The 14797-nt window shown below is 38.7% G+C and overlaps 1 protein-coding gene across 2 annotated transcripts in view; it reads right to left on the bottom strand.

Moving 5' to 3' along the window:
- CUL1 (cullin 1) overlaps positions 1-14797 on the bottom strand; it is a 50299-nt gene that overhangs the window by 21554 nt on the left and 13948 nt on the right. For both annotated transcript variants that reach the window (XM_061374935.1, XM_061374936.1), the window contains exons 2-4: positions 12487-12775; positions 1936-2110; positions 596-763 (exon numbers count right to left, since the gene is read on the bottom strand). In XM_061374935.1, the coding sequence (XP_061230919.1) occupies positions 596-763; positions 1936-2110; positions 12487-12626 (483 nt within the window). In that variant the 5' untranslated portion in view covers positions 12627-12775. The remainder of the gene's footprint in view (positions 1-595; positions 764-1935; positions 2111-12486; positions 12776-14797) is intronic.

Here is a 14797-nt window from a genome sequence, read left to right as displayed (position 1 = left end):
CCATTTAAAAAAACCCCAAGTACTTCCAGTGATCTAAGATACAGAACTTCTGTTGTGTTCTTCCCATTTATATTACTTTACATAACAAAAAAAAGTACCAAGATCACATATCAATCTTTCAGAACTGTACCAAAATAACTTACATTACAAACCAAATGTTGACTGAATCTTAGCAGCTTGGATGCTATAAAATTAGTAGGGATGTATTGAAGTCAACAGGGGAAAAAAACTGCAGTTTACTTCTCCATTCTATATTTGAAACACTTGACTGAGTTCTAAATGGAATGACAAGGCCACTCTGATGCACACAGACAACAGTATAAGTAGCAAATATACAGAACCAGACATCCCCTGACTGTCTAATACTGGTAGCCCCAGTATGTACAAAGCAGATTGAACACCTCACAGCTTTAGACCTGTGGGATTTGTACAGATATAGTGGGGTGGGAGCATGGGAAGGGGGGAGTCTTCTACTTTTCCCAGTTCTTCAAAACTTCTGTGAACTTCCTACAAGTTTCAAGAAGCAGTCTGAAGGCCAATAATGCAAACATGACAGATGGAATGGATAAATCACTTACTTCAAAAAGCTACTTACTGAATAAATTTCATATATTCCTTTACGACCTTCATCGCACTCACGACGAACCCAATGTCGATTGAGGTAGGCACATATCCCATTCAAGACTTTGCTTGAAAACCTGTAATCTTCCCACTGTTGGGTGTAGAATTTCAGCACACTCTCATCCATCAAATCTTCACCATCCTGAAATAACAAGTTTGCCAGTACTCTGGGGTAATTTTAAGGTATAACCAAGGTAATCCAAGAGTGTACAGCTTAACTGTGTAATAACTCTACACCATGCAATACATTTATAGGAAACATACTGCTAATACATTCACTTCTACACTAATAAGACAAGGCCAGTATGAAGTTTACGAATTAAAATACTGATAAAAGAACCTCTACATGGCACAGAAAAAGCTTCAGAAGCAGTCCCATCCCTCCTATGGGGTAGTAAGAGGGCACCACATGAGAAACAGCCAGCCACATGGGTAAGTGAGCTCGGTAGAACATGCTAGTGCAATGGCAATGTGCTCAACATGACAATCTCCCTAAAATACATTGCCTGCTCCTGCTGCTGCTACTTGGGGAGCTGAAAGAAGCAAGTCTGGATGGGGTCTTCTCTGGGATCCTCTCAGGTACAAAACAGAACCCCATACTCATGGAAATGGATATGGCATCATGTTTGCTCTTGTTACAGAAAAAAGAAGGGAAGGTCAAGCATGTTTCCAAACTGGAACACTACAGCCTGAATGGACAAGGGTATGAAACCACAGTGCATTCTGGATAAGGCTGTTGATACCTTTAGGCAGCTTCATAAGTTAATTACACAGCAGACTTGACAGGACACCAAGAATTCCATTACTGCTCAAAACTAAAACCCCAAAAGTTTAAAGCATGCTTCCTTTACAAAAATAACTAGAAACCATTCTCTTACACAGCAGCCTAACATTCAGCTCTATTAGTAGTTTATTTATTAAATCAAATTACTGGCTACCATCAGGCATTTTCAACATTAAAGGCAACCATTTGTTCAGCATTACTAATATGCTGGTTAATTGGTTACAAGTCTAGCTATTCTTGTTCAAGACACAGGACAGCTTAAGATGGCATATAACATTACTTCTATAAAAGACAGAAACACTGTTTTGGCTTGAAGAGGAAAAGCAGCTCAGAGGTACTAGGACAGATAGCAACTGATCTATGCCCAAGGTAAAGCCTACAAAACATTCCACTAGTTAATGGAGACAAAAGCAAATTTCAAAGTCATTCCATTTACTTCCAGAGGCTGCATACACCTCTAGTTTTGTTCATACAAGCTTTGTTCAGTCAACCCAGATGACTACTACAAACGCAGATTGGCTCCATCTTACCTTAAGGAGATTTGTCAAGTAGTTCTTCAGGAATTCTTTTAGCCGTTTGTACAATTCCAAGCCAACAAACTGGGCACCTCCAGGTGTCTGGCCCTTTTTCGATTTAGAAGGAGGTACTCCAGCTCCCCGTGCTTGATTAGACTGGTGTACGCTAGTACAGTAGTTATAAACATGACTGACAGGAAAGTTAAGGAATAGAGATGTGCCAGCAAGGGACATTAAAAATACAAATAAAGCCAATGTTAATTTCAATAAGCTATTTTTCTATGACTGTAAATGGCAAACACAACACATTACAAGATTGAGCAGTCCACATAAAATCAAACCAAAGCTAAGAAAATGAAGTCATTTTCAGCAGAATTATCTGCAGCAGGTACGTGTCAGACTGAGTGCCCTGCAAACTACTGACACCAACGTTAAATTTACCTAACACTTGCTTAACAAGACCAAAACAAACCAGTGGAATTTCCTGGTAAGGTTATTTTCAAGGTTTAAAGGGAATTTATTTGATTTATTATATTGGCCTTCTACATATGCATATGCTTTCATTTGAACAGGAAGACATTTCAACACTAGCCTCAAGCAACATTCAGTAGCTGAAAACACAGAGGACAGTATTTTTGTGTTCTTTCAAACACAATCCTTGACAAAATATTTGGCCATTTAACACCAGCAGACAGGGGACAAACCTAGAAAGCAGTAATGGTGAGACACACACTCAAACACAAACCACAAGATGAGATTCACTGAAACCCAGTTTTCAGCTACAAGTATAAACCCAACATTTACATATGAAGCAGTGATATTTTTTGCCCTCATACTAACACAGCCTACAAGACTTGCTGTATCTGCTAATGTAACAGTTCAAGAAAACATTGTTTTCTGATCCAAAATATCGAGTTCTTCCAAAGTGGAAGTCACACTGCTTGAAACACTTCAAATAAGAAAGCATCCTAAAAGAAACTGCAATCCACAAACAAGGAAAATAAACTAGCTTGGTAGCACTCAAATTCCACTTGATGAGGACTCAGATCTGACAAGTCACCCTCATGACTCACCTGGCAAATGAGACAATAGGAACAAAGCTACTGAGCACTCACCCTTCTACTGACAGTCTGAGGACAGGCTTTTGAGTCACATCCCTTGTTAGAGAATGTTGCATTAAGCAATCCAGAAGATCTAATTTGGTTTTAACATGTGTTTTAAGTTATGTGCCAAGCTTTAACCACTAGACAGGTTTCCTCCATGCTATGTCATGTATTAGGTAATTAATACATTGCTGAGATTCGCTTTTTATCATTCCCTTCAGAAAGACCAGCACAATATAATGGAAGGCATCAGCACAATGAAAACTGAGGGATTTGCAACTCCCAAATATATGATGCATTACAATCATTATGACCAAACTTTGCCCAACATTAACCCTTTTAGAAAACATACAGCATACATTTCTTACTTGTTACCTCATCCAGGTGCCAAATAATTAGATTTCCCATGATATCAACCAATAACAAAAAACTTCCATTTGTGCTTAGCAACTGAACCTTTATCAGCCCCTCTTATCTCTCTCAGTCACTTATTTCCTGGACATTAATGATTTCTTCCAGTTCCCAGTCATTTATTTGCTCAGCTTTCCTGGCACTGTTGCTAATTTTACCATCTTCACTTTGGTTTCAGAATTCCCTGTTCAAGCAAGGAACCTCACACAGGATAACAATTTTTCTCTAGATATACAACTTACTTGCTTTTCACAAACAAGAAAAGCAAGGCTTACCTAACAGTTTAATATAAGTTAACATGTTAACATAATAACAGTTAATATAAGGTCCTTGACTTCTGTGTGGAAAGTCTCACCATCATGATGCAAGGAAATTAGGGCTGATTCATAAATACCCTGTTGGCAGTCTTGCCTCCCTCTTTCCCTATACTCTCCCAAGTGTCTTTGGCCAAGCCTAAAAACAGGAGGATTGTCCAGACGATGGGTAATTCTTGCTGGTTTTGTGATTACTCCCTGATGAAAATACTCTTTCTGTTCTTCCCCATGAATAATCACAGCAGCCTTTAGAAAAATAAAAGATCAAGGTTAGAAGACATAAGCCTTTTTCTAACCCCATACATGTTACTATGAAAACCAGCATTCCTTCTGAAGTAAACACCTGAGAGAGAGTGAGACCTTCTGTCCATGCCTGACAGTAATCAACACAGAGCTGGAGTAAAAATACACCAGTAATACCCATCTTTACCTGTTATTCTGGCTTCAGTCTCGCTAGCCAAAGTGTCTGTAAGACAGTGCATCTGAAATGCTCCAGTTTAGTCATTCTAGGCAAGTCAAACTGAAGTTTGCTTGTGCAGAAGGCAGTTTGCAAGTGCATATAACTGACATATTATACATAAAAGAATGCTCTCTCACACTTTGTTTACAATCTGTGTCCCCATCTGCTAAAGCCAAGCACTGACAGAAAGAGTGACATACTCAAAGCAAAATCAAACTTGTGCTGCTTATGACAGTGCATGTCAGTTCACCCGAGAATCACAAGAGGAATGCTGTGAAAAGAATTCTTGGTTGCAAGCAGCAAACTAATCCCCTCAACTGCTTCATATGCTGGAAGCCATATACATGTCCTTATGGCCTTGTAGGAGACAGTTTCCACTGAAGGAAACATTCCTGATGCATAACCCACCTGGAGGGCTTATTTGCCACAGTGGCATAGGAGGTCATGCAGGTAACAGAGATCTGGACTGGGAGAGTGACTGCTGCTACAACTGTTGTTCCCGTTTCTAGACCCTGTGCTGAACAGATCTGAACTTCTATGTCCACACATGGGAAGTGAAACAGGCTCTTAGTAGTGCATATACTTCCTGAGCAAGGATGCCATCAAAAAACAATGTTAAGCACACTAGAGAAACCTGTAATCTACCCTCTGTCCCAGCAGAGTACCAAAATACCTCCAGAAGCAACTACAAATAGAAATTCTGCGAGACATGCATCAGTTTAATTCAACACACTACAGGAAAACTACCAGTTTTTACACCAGTAGGTGCAAATGACTCAGTTCCATATAAATTGGTCGAAGGAGGTGATCCTGCCCCTCTGCTCTGCTCTCGTGAGACCTCACTTGGAGTATTGTGTGCAGTTCTGGTGTCCGCAACATAAAAAGGACATGGAACTGTTGGAACAAGTCCAGAGGAGGGCCACGAGGATGCTTGGGGGGGGGTGGAGCACCTCCCATATGAAGATAGACTGAGCAAGTTGGGACTGTTCAGCCTGGAGAAGAGAAGGCTGCGTGGAGACCTCATAGCAGCCTTCCAGTATCTGAAGGAGCCTATAGGGATGCTGGGGATGGACTCTTCAGGAGAGACTGGAGTGACAAGACAAAGGGTAATGGGTTAAAACTTAAACAGGGGAAGTTTAGATTGGATATAAGGAAGAAATTATTTACTGTAAGGGTGGTGAGGCACTGGAATAGGTTGCCCAAGGAAGTTGTGAATGCTCCATCCCTGGCAGTGTTAAAGGCCAGGCTGGATGAAGCCTTGGGTGACATGGTTTAGTGTGAGGTGCCCCTGCCCATGGCAGGGGGGTTGGAACTGGATGATCTTAAGGTCCTTTCCAACCCTAACTATTCTATGATTCTAAGTCCCTAATCTTGATTTTTTTTAATAAAGAAAACAGTTCTGCAGAGATAATAACTGATTCCCCTTTCAACAGCACAAAGTCCTTACAGTTCTTCCATTTTGCTATGGAAAATGAACATAACTGGAGTAAGTCTGCCTGAAGAACAGATACGTAAAATTAAAAGGAACAGAAAGGAAAGCAGATTTAATACAGTGTACCACAAAAGTATAGGGCAGTTACTCTCATTACTTCTAGTCTCTTATTAAGGATCATTCTGGGGCACAGATTTGCTGTTCCCCAGATCACAAGCAGTCATTAACTCTATGCTGAGTGCTCTGTCACCTCAAGAGCTGGCCTATAGGAACAAGCTGAGGTTAGCTTCACTTTTGTCAAAAACCTGTATTTTCCTAGATTACACCAAAGGCACGCAAGAATACCACAGTTACTGAATTACTAATAGGGAAATTGCTAGGAAATACCATGGAAGTTTCATCTTGTAAACCACTTCTAATACAAACAATACAACTGACAGTAAAACAGCTAAGAGAAACAGACATGCCTACATGACATAGGCCAAACAGATGAAGAGATTCTGTGCAAGCTTTTGACATTACAAGGTTGCTGAAAAGCAACCACTTACAGAACAAGTGCTTTAAACCCTTACTTCAGCTTGATGAGGAGCAGCAGTAAAACAAACACTGCAGAAAGCTTCATTCTTCTGAGGGAGGTATAAGCCAGAGCCTATTTAAGTCTGTTTGGTCCCACATCCAGTAAGGAAGGGCTTACACAAAGCAGCTCCAAGAAAACAAACAAAGAAATAAGGCCCTGTCCCCAACCCACACATTCTCCTTTTGCATTTCCAATACACTTTATCCCAAAGTCAATTACACATCTATGTCTTTCAATTAAGTGCAGCTGCACTGTTAAACCATCCCCATTTTAGTCACTGAAGCAGGGACTGAAGGAGCTATTACTGAATAAGCCATACAGATGCTGTGAAAATCCATACATAACTGAGTTCAGACATGCCTCTACAAGTCTGGGATCAGATAAACTACCAGGAAAAAGCCATTAGAAGACTAACAGATAACTTCTGCTTCCCTCTTCATGCCATAAACTCAAGAGAATCACAGAGAATCACCCAGTTACAAGCAAAATACGAATTTCCAAAGCCAAATACATATACAAAGTGTATAGTCTTTATGTTGGGAAGTGTAAGAACCACAACACCTGAGGTTGCTTTTAAGTTTAAATTCCTTTGCATTGACAAGAGGTTGGTTTTGTACGGAATATTCTTGGTTCCTATAAAAAGCAAGCAGAACAGCAAGTGATGATTGCAGAAAAGAACAGTAAGAAAGGAGCCAATCACACTAATATAAACATATTTTGCACTTAGCTTACACAAACCCAGAAACTTTTATAAATATACACAAAAGCACACAATTATACCTACCTTTCCACACAAGGTAAAGTATATTATGTACCCTTTGATCATGTAGACAAATGCATTTACTTCTACCTTCACATTCCATGCAAGCACTAACTGCCACATGAGAAACATGACATATCATCTTGAATATAAGTAGGATCAATATTAGCAGACAGCAGAGGTTGCCTTGATGTATCCGGAGTGACCTTAAACAATCTGACACTGAAGTGAAAGGCTGGCTTAGGAATCTCAAGAGAAAGTGGAAGAGTTTGAGGCTTTAAAAGTACATGCCCTAAGACCCCAGTATCTTTTTCTGTGCAGAAAAAAGTATAATAATCTGTTCAGCAGGAAAAACCCCAACCAAGATCCTATGCTGCCTGGTAACAACAGATTCATGTGATCAGAAAAAAGATCCTCAGTTTTAATGTACATCTGCTGATCTAAAATTCTACTAAATTAAAGGAATTCCAGTGAAAGCCACTAGGACGAGGACTGCAATGGAAGCAACCACAACAGACCTTGGCAAATGGATGCAAAGAGAAGGGCTCATGATTTCGCTTGGGCAACATCTGCTACTGGTGCTGAATCTTTTCACAAGTAAGAAAAACATTGAATGTGTTTATATATTATATTTCATGAACAGATTATCCCATCTGGTATATTTAACATGCAAGCATACTACACTCTATTTAATGTTTAACACAATCTTCCTTTAGCACTTGCTAATATCTCAGAAAAAAAAAATCCCAGCTTATAAAACAGATTACAGTAACCTTTCGTGATGTACAATCACTTACATTTGGTCTGATGTATCACTGGTAACTACCACTTTGTTAAAGTAAGTTAACACAACTGAATCACAGCAAGCAAATTCAGAAACAAGGAAAAAGATTTTCTGTAAACTACTGAGATGCAACAGAACAACCCAACGTGTACCTAACCTGACCTGAAAATACTCAGAGCAGTTACTCTTGAAAATAATGACTGCAGCTAATAATGAAACACTAATAAGAAACTTATTTGTAAATCCAATTTACAGCTGTAAGACTTGACCAGATTTTAAGTCACAGTAAATTCAGGTATTTTAACTACAAAGAGCTATATCACAATTCTGCCAAACACAACTACTCTAATGTGTTATGTGAACTGTTGATTTTAACAGTACGATTTTTATGTACACAACTTCAGAAAGACTTCAAAAGCCAATCTGGACATTGCATATACGCTTTTAGTAAAACATCTGCATCTTCTACAGTTCTGTATACTCTCTATTCAATGAAAAGATGTAGGTGAAAACCTTATTTGTTATAAATTAATGGAACTTGGAATCTTTAAACAGTTCTATTTTTTTCCAATTGAATTTTCTTTATTAAAACTGGACAAAAAGGTTCTTCTGTTGCATATGAGCATAAATTAACTAGTGTCAAAGAAAATCCTTATAAGTGCTTCTCAGAGTATGTTTTGTAAATCGAGACAATGAAAGCATAAGGTTACAAAAAAAGTCATTTTGATATTTCAAATAAAAAGTACACATATGAAATGCAAGCCCACCACTAAGCCTCCCTGGAAATCGGCAAGTTGATGTGTGCAAGAAGGAAGAAAATAAGAATGTCAGAAAAGTTACTCAGCTTTTTGTGTAAGCCACGATGAAAAACTTTGCTAGTTTAAAATACTGCAGGAAAGCTTTCTGATAGTCTAGTACCTGCTCTGAGAATCTGCTTAAGATACTTAAAACAAGAGGAGTAACACAATTCTTTCATTCTCTCCACTGCAGTGTTTAAATCCAAATGTATGTAAATTCCAGTTCAGCCTCTCACACCATGAGGCCTGAGGAAAAGAAACTGCAGACTCACCATATGATTAGCTTGAAAAGAGGGCATGATGTTGTGCCAAAGAAACCCAGAAAAGTAGCACGAAATGTGCAAGTATTTTATCATTGCCAAGTGGAATTTAAGAAGAGCCATAAAGACAACTGAATAGTAGCAATACGAGTAAGATAAGGAAGAATAATTCTAGTAAACAAAGTGAGTTCTTCAACCAACACTGAAAACAGAAGATTACCACTTGCTAAACTCAAGCACAGTTCTGTCTCGGACAGACTAACTGGCAGTTTCTTCAAATACACTAAATGCCACAGAGATTCTGTATGCAGTGATACTACAATTTCATTACTCCTTGACTAACTGCAACAAATGGTGTTCCTTTTGTGTTGTTGCAGAACTGTGGATTGAACTTTTTTCCCCCTTGCATAAAGCAGAGGGATTTACTTCTGTGTGAACCACCTTCTCAGGTGCAGTGTACAAGAACTTGCTGCTGTCCTCCTGAGTTTCAGGAGTGATTAATGAGCAACTTCATCACTGCTCTAACACTGACTTTTATAACCTAGTCCTGTGACCAACAGCCTCCAAACTAAATGCCACTAAAAGAAAAACTGGGTTAAAAAAACCTTCCCTCACATTTGGTTTTATGTCTACCATTCCTGGGAATCTAGTTAATCTGATTATTTCTCTTTTCTGCATGAAGTCAGCGCTTTCATGTAATTCTATGATAGCCTGCAATACAGCCAGTCACAAAGTGGTAGTTAAACTAAGTCTTCAGTACTATTTCAGTTACTACTAACTCTTCAGCTACTAGGCTCTTCAGCACTAAAAATTACCTAATATCTAGGTAAGTGCCAGAAAAGCATGCAGATTTCACTTTCAAGAATCTCACACACGACGAGAAAGCCCCCAGAACAACAAACCACACAACGCCACCCATCCCCAGTCTCATCTTCCACATCAGGCAGGCACCATTCTAAAGGAATTCTGTTTCTATAGGGAAAACACAATGAACATGCCTCCAAAAGTAATTAAAGTACATTAGCATATTGGTCTTCATAATCATGTAAGGAGTGGTCCATAAAGGACAGGTCTTCCGGTGAGGTGTTTTGGCATAGGTGGCAGGGCAAAAGGAATCACAGAAGTATATGCAGTACTGAAAAGTATTTGGTGATCATATGATCTGACCAAAAAATCCACCCTGTAATCAGAAGCACAAATGAATCTGAGCTAGAAAAAGCAGGGATGAGGATCTTGACAACCAGCATTAAGAAACAAGATTTCTGGAGTCATCTCTTCAGTATCCTCAGATCCAGAAATCCCCTGGAATAATCAACCTCTTTCTCCTCTCACTGGACTGAAGGGAAAAAACAACACCTTAGTACAAGTTCTGGCCTGTACTCAGAGACTGAATCTAGTGTCTCACAAAAAGAGACTCTCCGAACAAAGAAAATGAGTGGAGACAGGATAGAGGTTTCAAACCATTTGAATTGCACAACTCTTCTAGTCCTTTCTCAGATTCACTTGAAAGAACCACAACAAAAACCTACCCATCTCCTATTAATTTTGACTGAAAATTCTTCACTAGATAAAGGATTAAGGGCAGGTTTGCTCATATGCATGGCTCTCCTCCTGTTAATAGAGGGATGAAATGGAACCCACTTCAGAAGCAACACTGTCCACTGCTCAAGATTTTCAAACTCTTGTCATATCCAGCATCCTTGTAAGCAGGACTGATATTCATACCACTTACACCTGTATCTGAAATTCATCTGCAGCTGCTCTGCTTTGCAAACCTAGCTGTTTGACAGGCAGAGCGTCACAAAATAAGTCTGCCAATCTACTAGACTTGATGCACACACAGACTGAGCAAACATATGACAGACACTGCATCTGAAAGGGGAGCAATCTTTTAAGCACTATTTCTGAACATGTACAATTGGTATAGGATGCAAAGTGCACCATTATCTTCACAGTAGACTAAAAACACTTAGCCTAACCAGTGTCAAATATTCTGAGTTATCAAACTACTAATCTACAAATGAAACTCAACCACCAAATTTATCTACTGAATTAATTCACTTATGAAAGCAAGAAAAAAACAGCCTTGGTTTTGGACCAAACAACTCCTTGAGGGAGCAACACAAAGGAAATGAGTAATGAATAGAAAACATATCTCTTTTACAGCTTCATTCCAAGAATATTTGACAACATCAGAAGGAGGAAAAACACCATACCCAAGTGTTTTAACATTAGCATTATAATGAAGTACTTAAGTCTTCAGTTGCCCTGCTTGACAGGCCTCAAACAAGAATATATTAAAGGCACCCAGAAGGAAAATAAAACCTCTCAGAGCTTCTACTTCATGTCAGATTTCTATTAGACTCTGAACTTTTGCAGACTTGTTTCATTCAATCAAGAACAATGCTGAACCTAGCACTGCAAGACATCAGTCATTTTAAGTCTTAAAAAACCAAATTATTTCATCTTCCCATTACTAAGCATCCCAGGAACACTCAGCACACTGCTTAGGGGTTTTCACACCCCAAAGAGCATGGATTCTGCAGGCACAGATGAGATTACAAACTTTGCTATCTCCTTGGTAAGTCCAGAGAGCTACAGAATTAGTTGTTCTATAGCCTTAAAGCTCCTCTTTGTCCTTTCAAAAAAATTCAGACTAAAATTTGGTATGTAATTCCAAATCAGTGCCAACAACAGCATTAGACAATAAGTTATATATCAGAACAGTAACCTTTATTAAAAAAATAATCTAAAAATTAATAAAGAAAAAACAACAACTGAAGTACGATAGGAAAGGTATTCAGTCATCGTTTCTTCTATCCTATGTCTGTACACACTGTTGTACTACCATCTTCTTAAGCAGTGTTCACTGTACTAAGCAATAGAAGGAACACAAGACAGCGTGCCACTTTACAGGTGGAACTTAAAAGAAGGATTTCTCACTTTCCAAAGTCCTGAAGTCAAACACTGAAGCTGTAACATAGCAAGGGGCACAGCCCACCAAATCATTATAAAAGATACTTATGCACTAACTGACAGGAACAAGTTCCTACAACCTTACAAACAGTACTTCAGCACGCACATAAAAGGGTGAACAGAACCCCCTTTTAGCCTATTATAACAACTCCTAGAATGGGGAGATGCTGGAAAAGTTCAATATCTTTCTGATGCAAACTAGAAATAAGAGAGAAATCCACCAGGTACATTTTCACTTCAGATGGAAAATTATAAAACCAACTCAAGAGTAAAGTACTACCTTAAGGATGCCAAGAGAAAAAATGCCCAGGTTATTATCAGTAAGACCTGTAGCATAATGCCAGGGACTAACATAATAAGGAAAATAATTTCTGGTTTATTTTGGTGCTTTATGGACTCAAAATTAGACCTATTAATAAAATCACTTCAAACATCAGCTCTGTTAAAGGTAATAGCAACAAACCTGAAATTCAGAGGTAGCCATAATTACAATGACAGTTTTCCAGACAACAGAATGTTCCAGCTTATTTGCCCGTAAGATTAAATAGAAAAGTCTAATCTTCAAAATAAAAACATATTCTTCTAAGCCATTAAGTTAAATACTTATGAAGCAATTCTGAGTTTAGAAAAGTAAAAAGCTATCTCTAATCTACTAACAGTGAAAGTACTAATTGGCTTAGGCATTAGGATACGTGTAGAGTTCCATGTATCTGGATTTTGCCATACTTTGTCTGGTGTAAACCTGTTGAATTCCAGCTCTTAGGTCATCCCATATCTGGTCAAGACCAATCTGTTTAAGTCCATGCGGGTTCTGACTCCTATTCGATGACATTTTGTATTTCCTGTAAAGTCTTCCAGTGCAGCTGCCTGAGATCTGGTTATTCCTCCATCAGAATCACAAGTCAAGTAACATTCTAAACTGAGTTGTAGTAACTCAGATATTCTTTACATACAAAGAGTGATGTTTTCCAGGACGATAATCTGCAAAAGGAAAAGAAAATACACACATTATACCAAATGACAGACCAAAACCAGTCACACTAGAGAAAAAGATCACAAAAATAACTGTTTCATTTAAACATTTTCATTTATACAGATGAGGAAAAAAAACACATGAAGAGATCTGAAATAGCAGAATCAGGCAACCTGACTTTGCAATTCGGCAATTCACTACAAAATGTGACTATTAGCGCAAGGATCAGTCCAAAGCCTGGAGGTACTTAGGTCAGTGTTGCTGAAAAGAAAATCATAAGGCTAGTAAGAAAATAGAACAGTAAAAACTTTTCCAAGCAGCAGACACTATTCTACCAAGAAACACTTCCTCCCTATACAGCAGGGAAACTCCAGTATTTCCAAACAACTCCGAGTTCCATGGTAACTCACCATTTAACAAGCATCCTGCTGGATATCCAAGATTAAGTCGATGACACTAAAATAACTATTTTTCTTCAGTCATCAATAACTCTTCCAGACTTGAGATGCTATTACAGACAACCTGAAATTCCAAGGTATGTTGGGCACAGGAACTTTTGCTATCTGATTGTACCAATTTCTTTCCTAAGTAAATAAACACCAGTACCTTCGGTGTCATCTTACCACCAAGAAAAGATGCAGCCACTACTGGTGGGAAGAAGGAACAACTAATGGAGTATACAAAATTAAGATTGAGTGAATGGTGAATGAAAGAGTACGAAATTAAGAAGATGCACTGCTCCCATAAGTGCTTAAGGACACAGTTTGGGAGGTAGTGAAAAGATGGTTATCAGCTCATCAGCCTTGTGAAATGACAGCATAGGAAAACAGTCACCTGGCAAGGATGACTGAGAACATAAAGCAGAGAAGATCCATTTTTACACCAGTCCTTAAAAATACTTCACAATTTTAACATGTCTCATCCACCGTAGCAACAAAATAAAGAAGGTACCCAAAAATGACAAAGGAGGTAACATGACTTAAGAAATTAACCCACAAATAAGAGAGTTGTAGTAAGTCAGGATCAACTTAGTCTTACTGCAGCCTTTCACTAAAGGGAGCTTACAAAAAAGATGAAGAAAGACTTTTCACCAGGGACTGTAGTTACAAGGGGCAATGGTTTTAAATTGAAAGAGGGTAGATTTGGACTGGATATAAGACGACCTATTTTACAATAAGGGTAAGAGACACTGGACCAGGTTACCCACACAAGTTGCGGCTGCCCTACCTCTGGAAGTGCTCAAGATCAGGATGGATGGGGCTTTGAGCAATCTGGTCTAGTGGAAGATGTCCCTGTCTGAAGCAGGGAGGTTGGACCAGATTATATTTACAGGTCCTTCCTAGACAAACCATTCTGTAACCTAGAGCCCTTTCACTGAAATACTCCAAATACAGTGAAGCATGACTTTTTGCAATGCTTGTATAGACAAGAATACAGCTGCTGACAAAGGCCCATATAAACCCTTCCTTAATTTCAAGGACAGTATAGGCCAAGACCTGACAAATCCCATTATTTGTTGTTGACCTTTGAGCAGTGGAAAATAAAGATATTCCTTCAGGATCTACAGCATGCCATAGGTGCCTTTTCACAGCCACTTTTAAGCTACTGCATGTTCCACTCCAGGTTTCTCACTGTTTTAAAGATCAAGTATTCTGTTATACCCTCTCTGGCCCCTATCCAATTTATTATAAGACTTCCCTTCAGCTTTTTTTCCTTGACCCTAAAAAGACCTGCTAAGATCAGATCAAGATATTTCTTCAGTTTTTTTAGTCAAAGCCTGTCTTACTGCAGTAACACGGAAGTTACAATTTCTGATAGCCCTTTACTATCCATCACTCATAAGCATTTAAATCTAAGGCTCGAAGTACAAAAACACTGAGGTCTTTTTATGTCAAGCTGAGCAACAAGTACCATCTCATTTCAATCAGGCATAAACTGCTTCTGTAGCTATTTTTCATTTTTAAATAACCAACAATTATTTATAAAACTAGGTGGAAAAAACCACAAATTCAGTCATATATCTTATTAAT

Source organism: Neopsephotus bourkii, unplaced genomic scaffold (genome assembly GCF_033783945.1).
Source record: "Neopsephotus bourkii isolate Nb327-2 ecotype Australia unplaced genomic scaffold, CSIRO-AGI_Nbou_v1 NB_1655, whole genome shotgun sequence".
Taxonomy (NCBI): Eukaryota; Metazoa; Chordata; class Aves; order Psittaciformes; family Psittacidae; genus Neopsephotus; species Neopsephotus bourkii.
The sequence above is the reverse complement of the archived record's forward strand: the minus strand, read 5'-3'. Positions and strand labels throughout refer to the sequence as shown.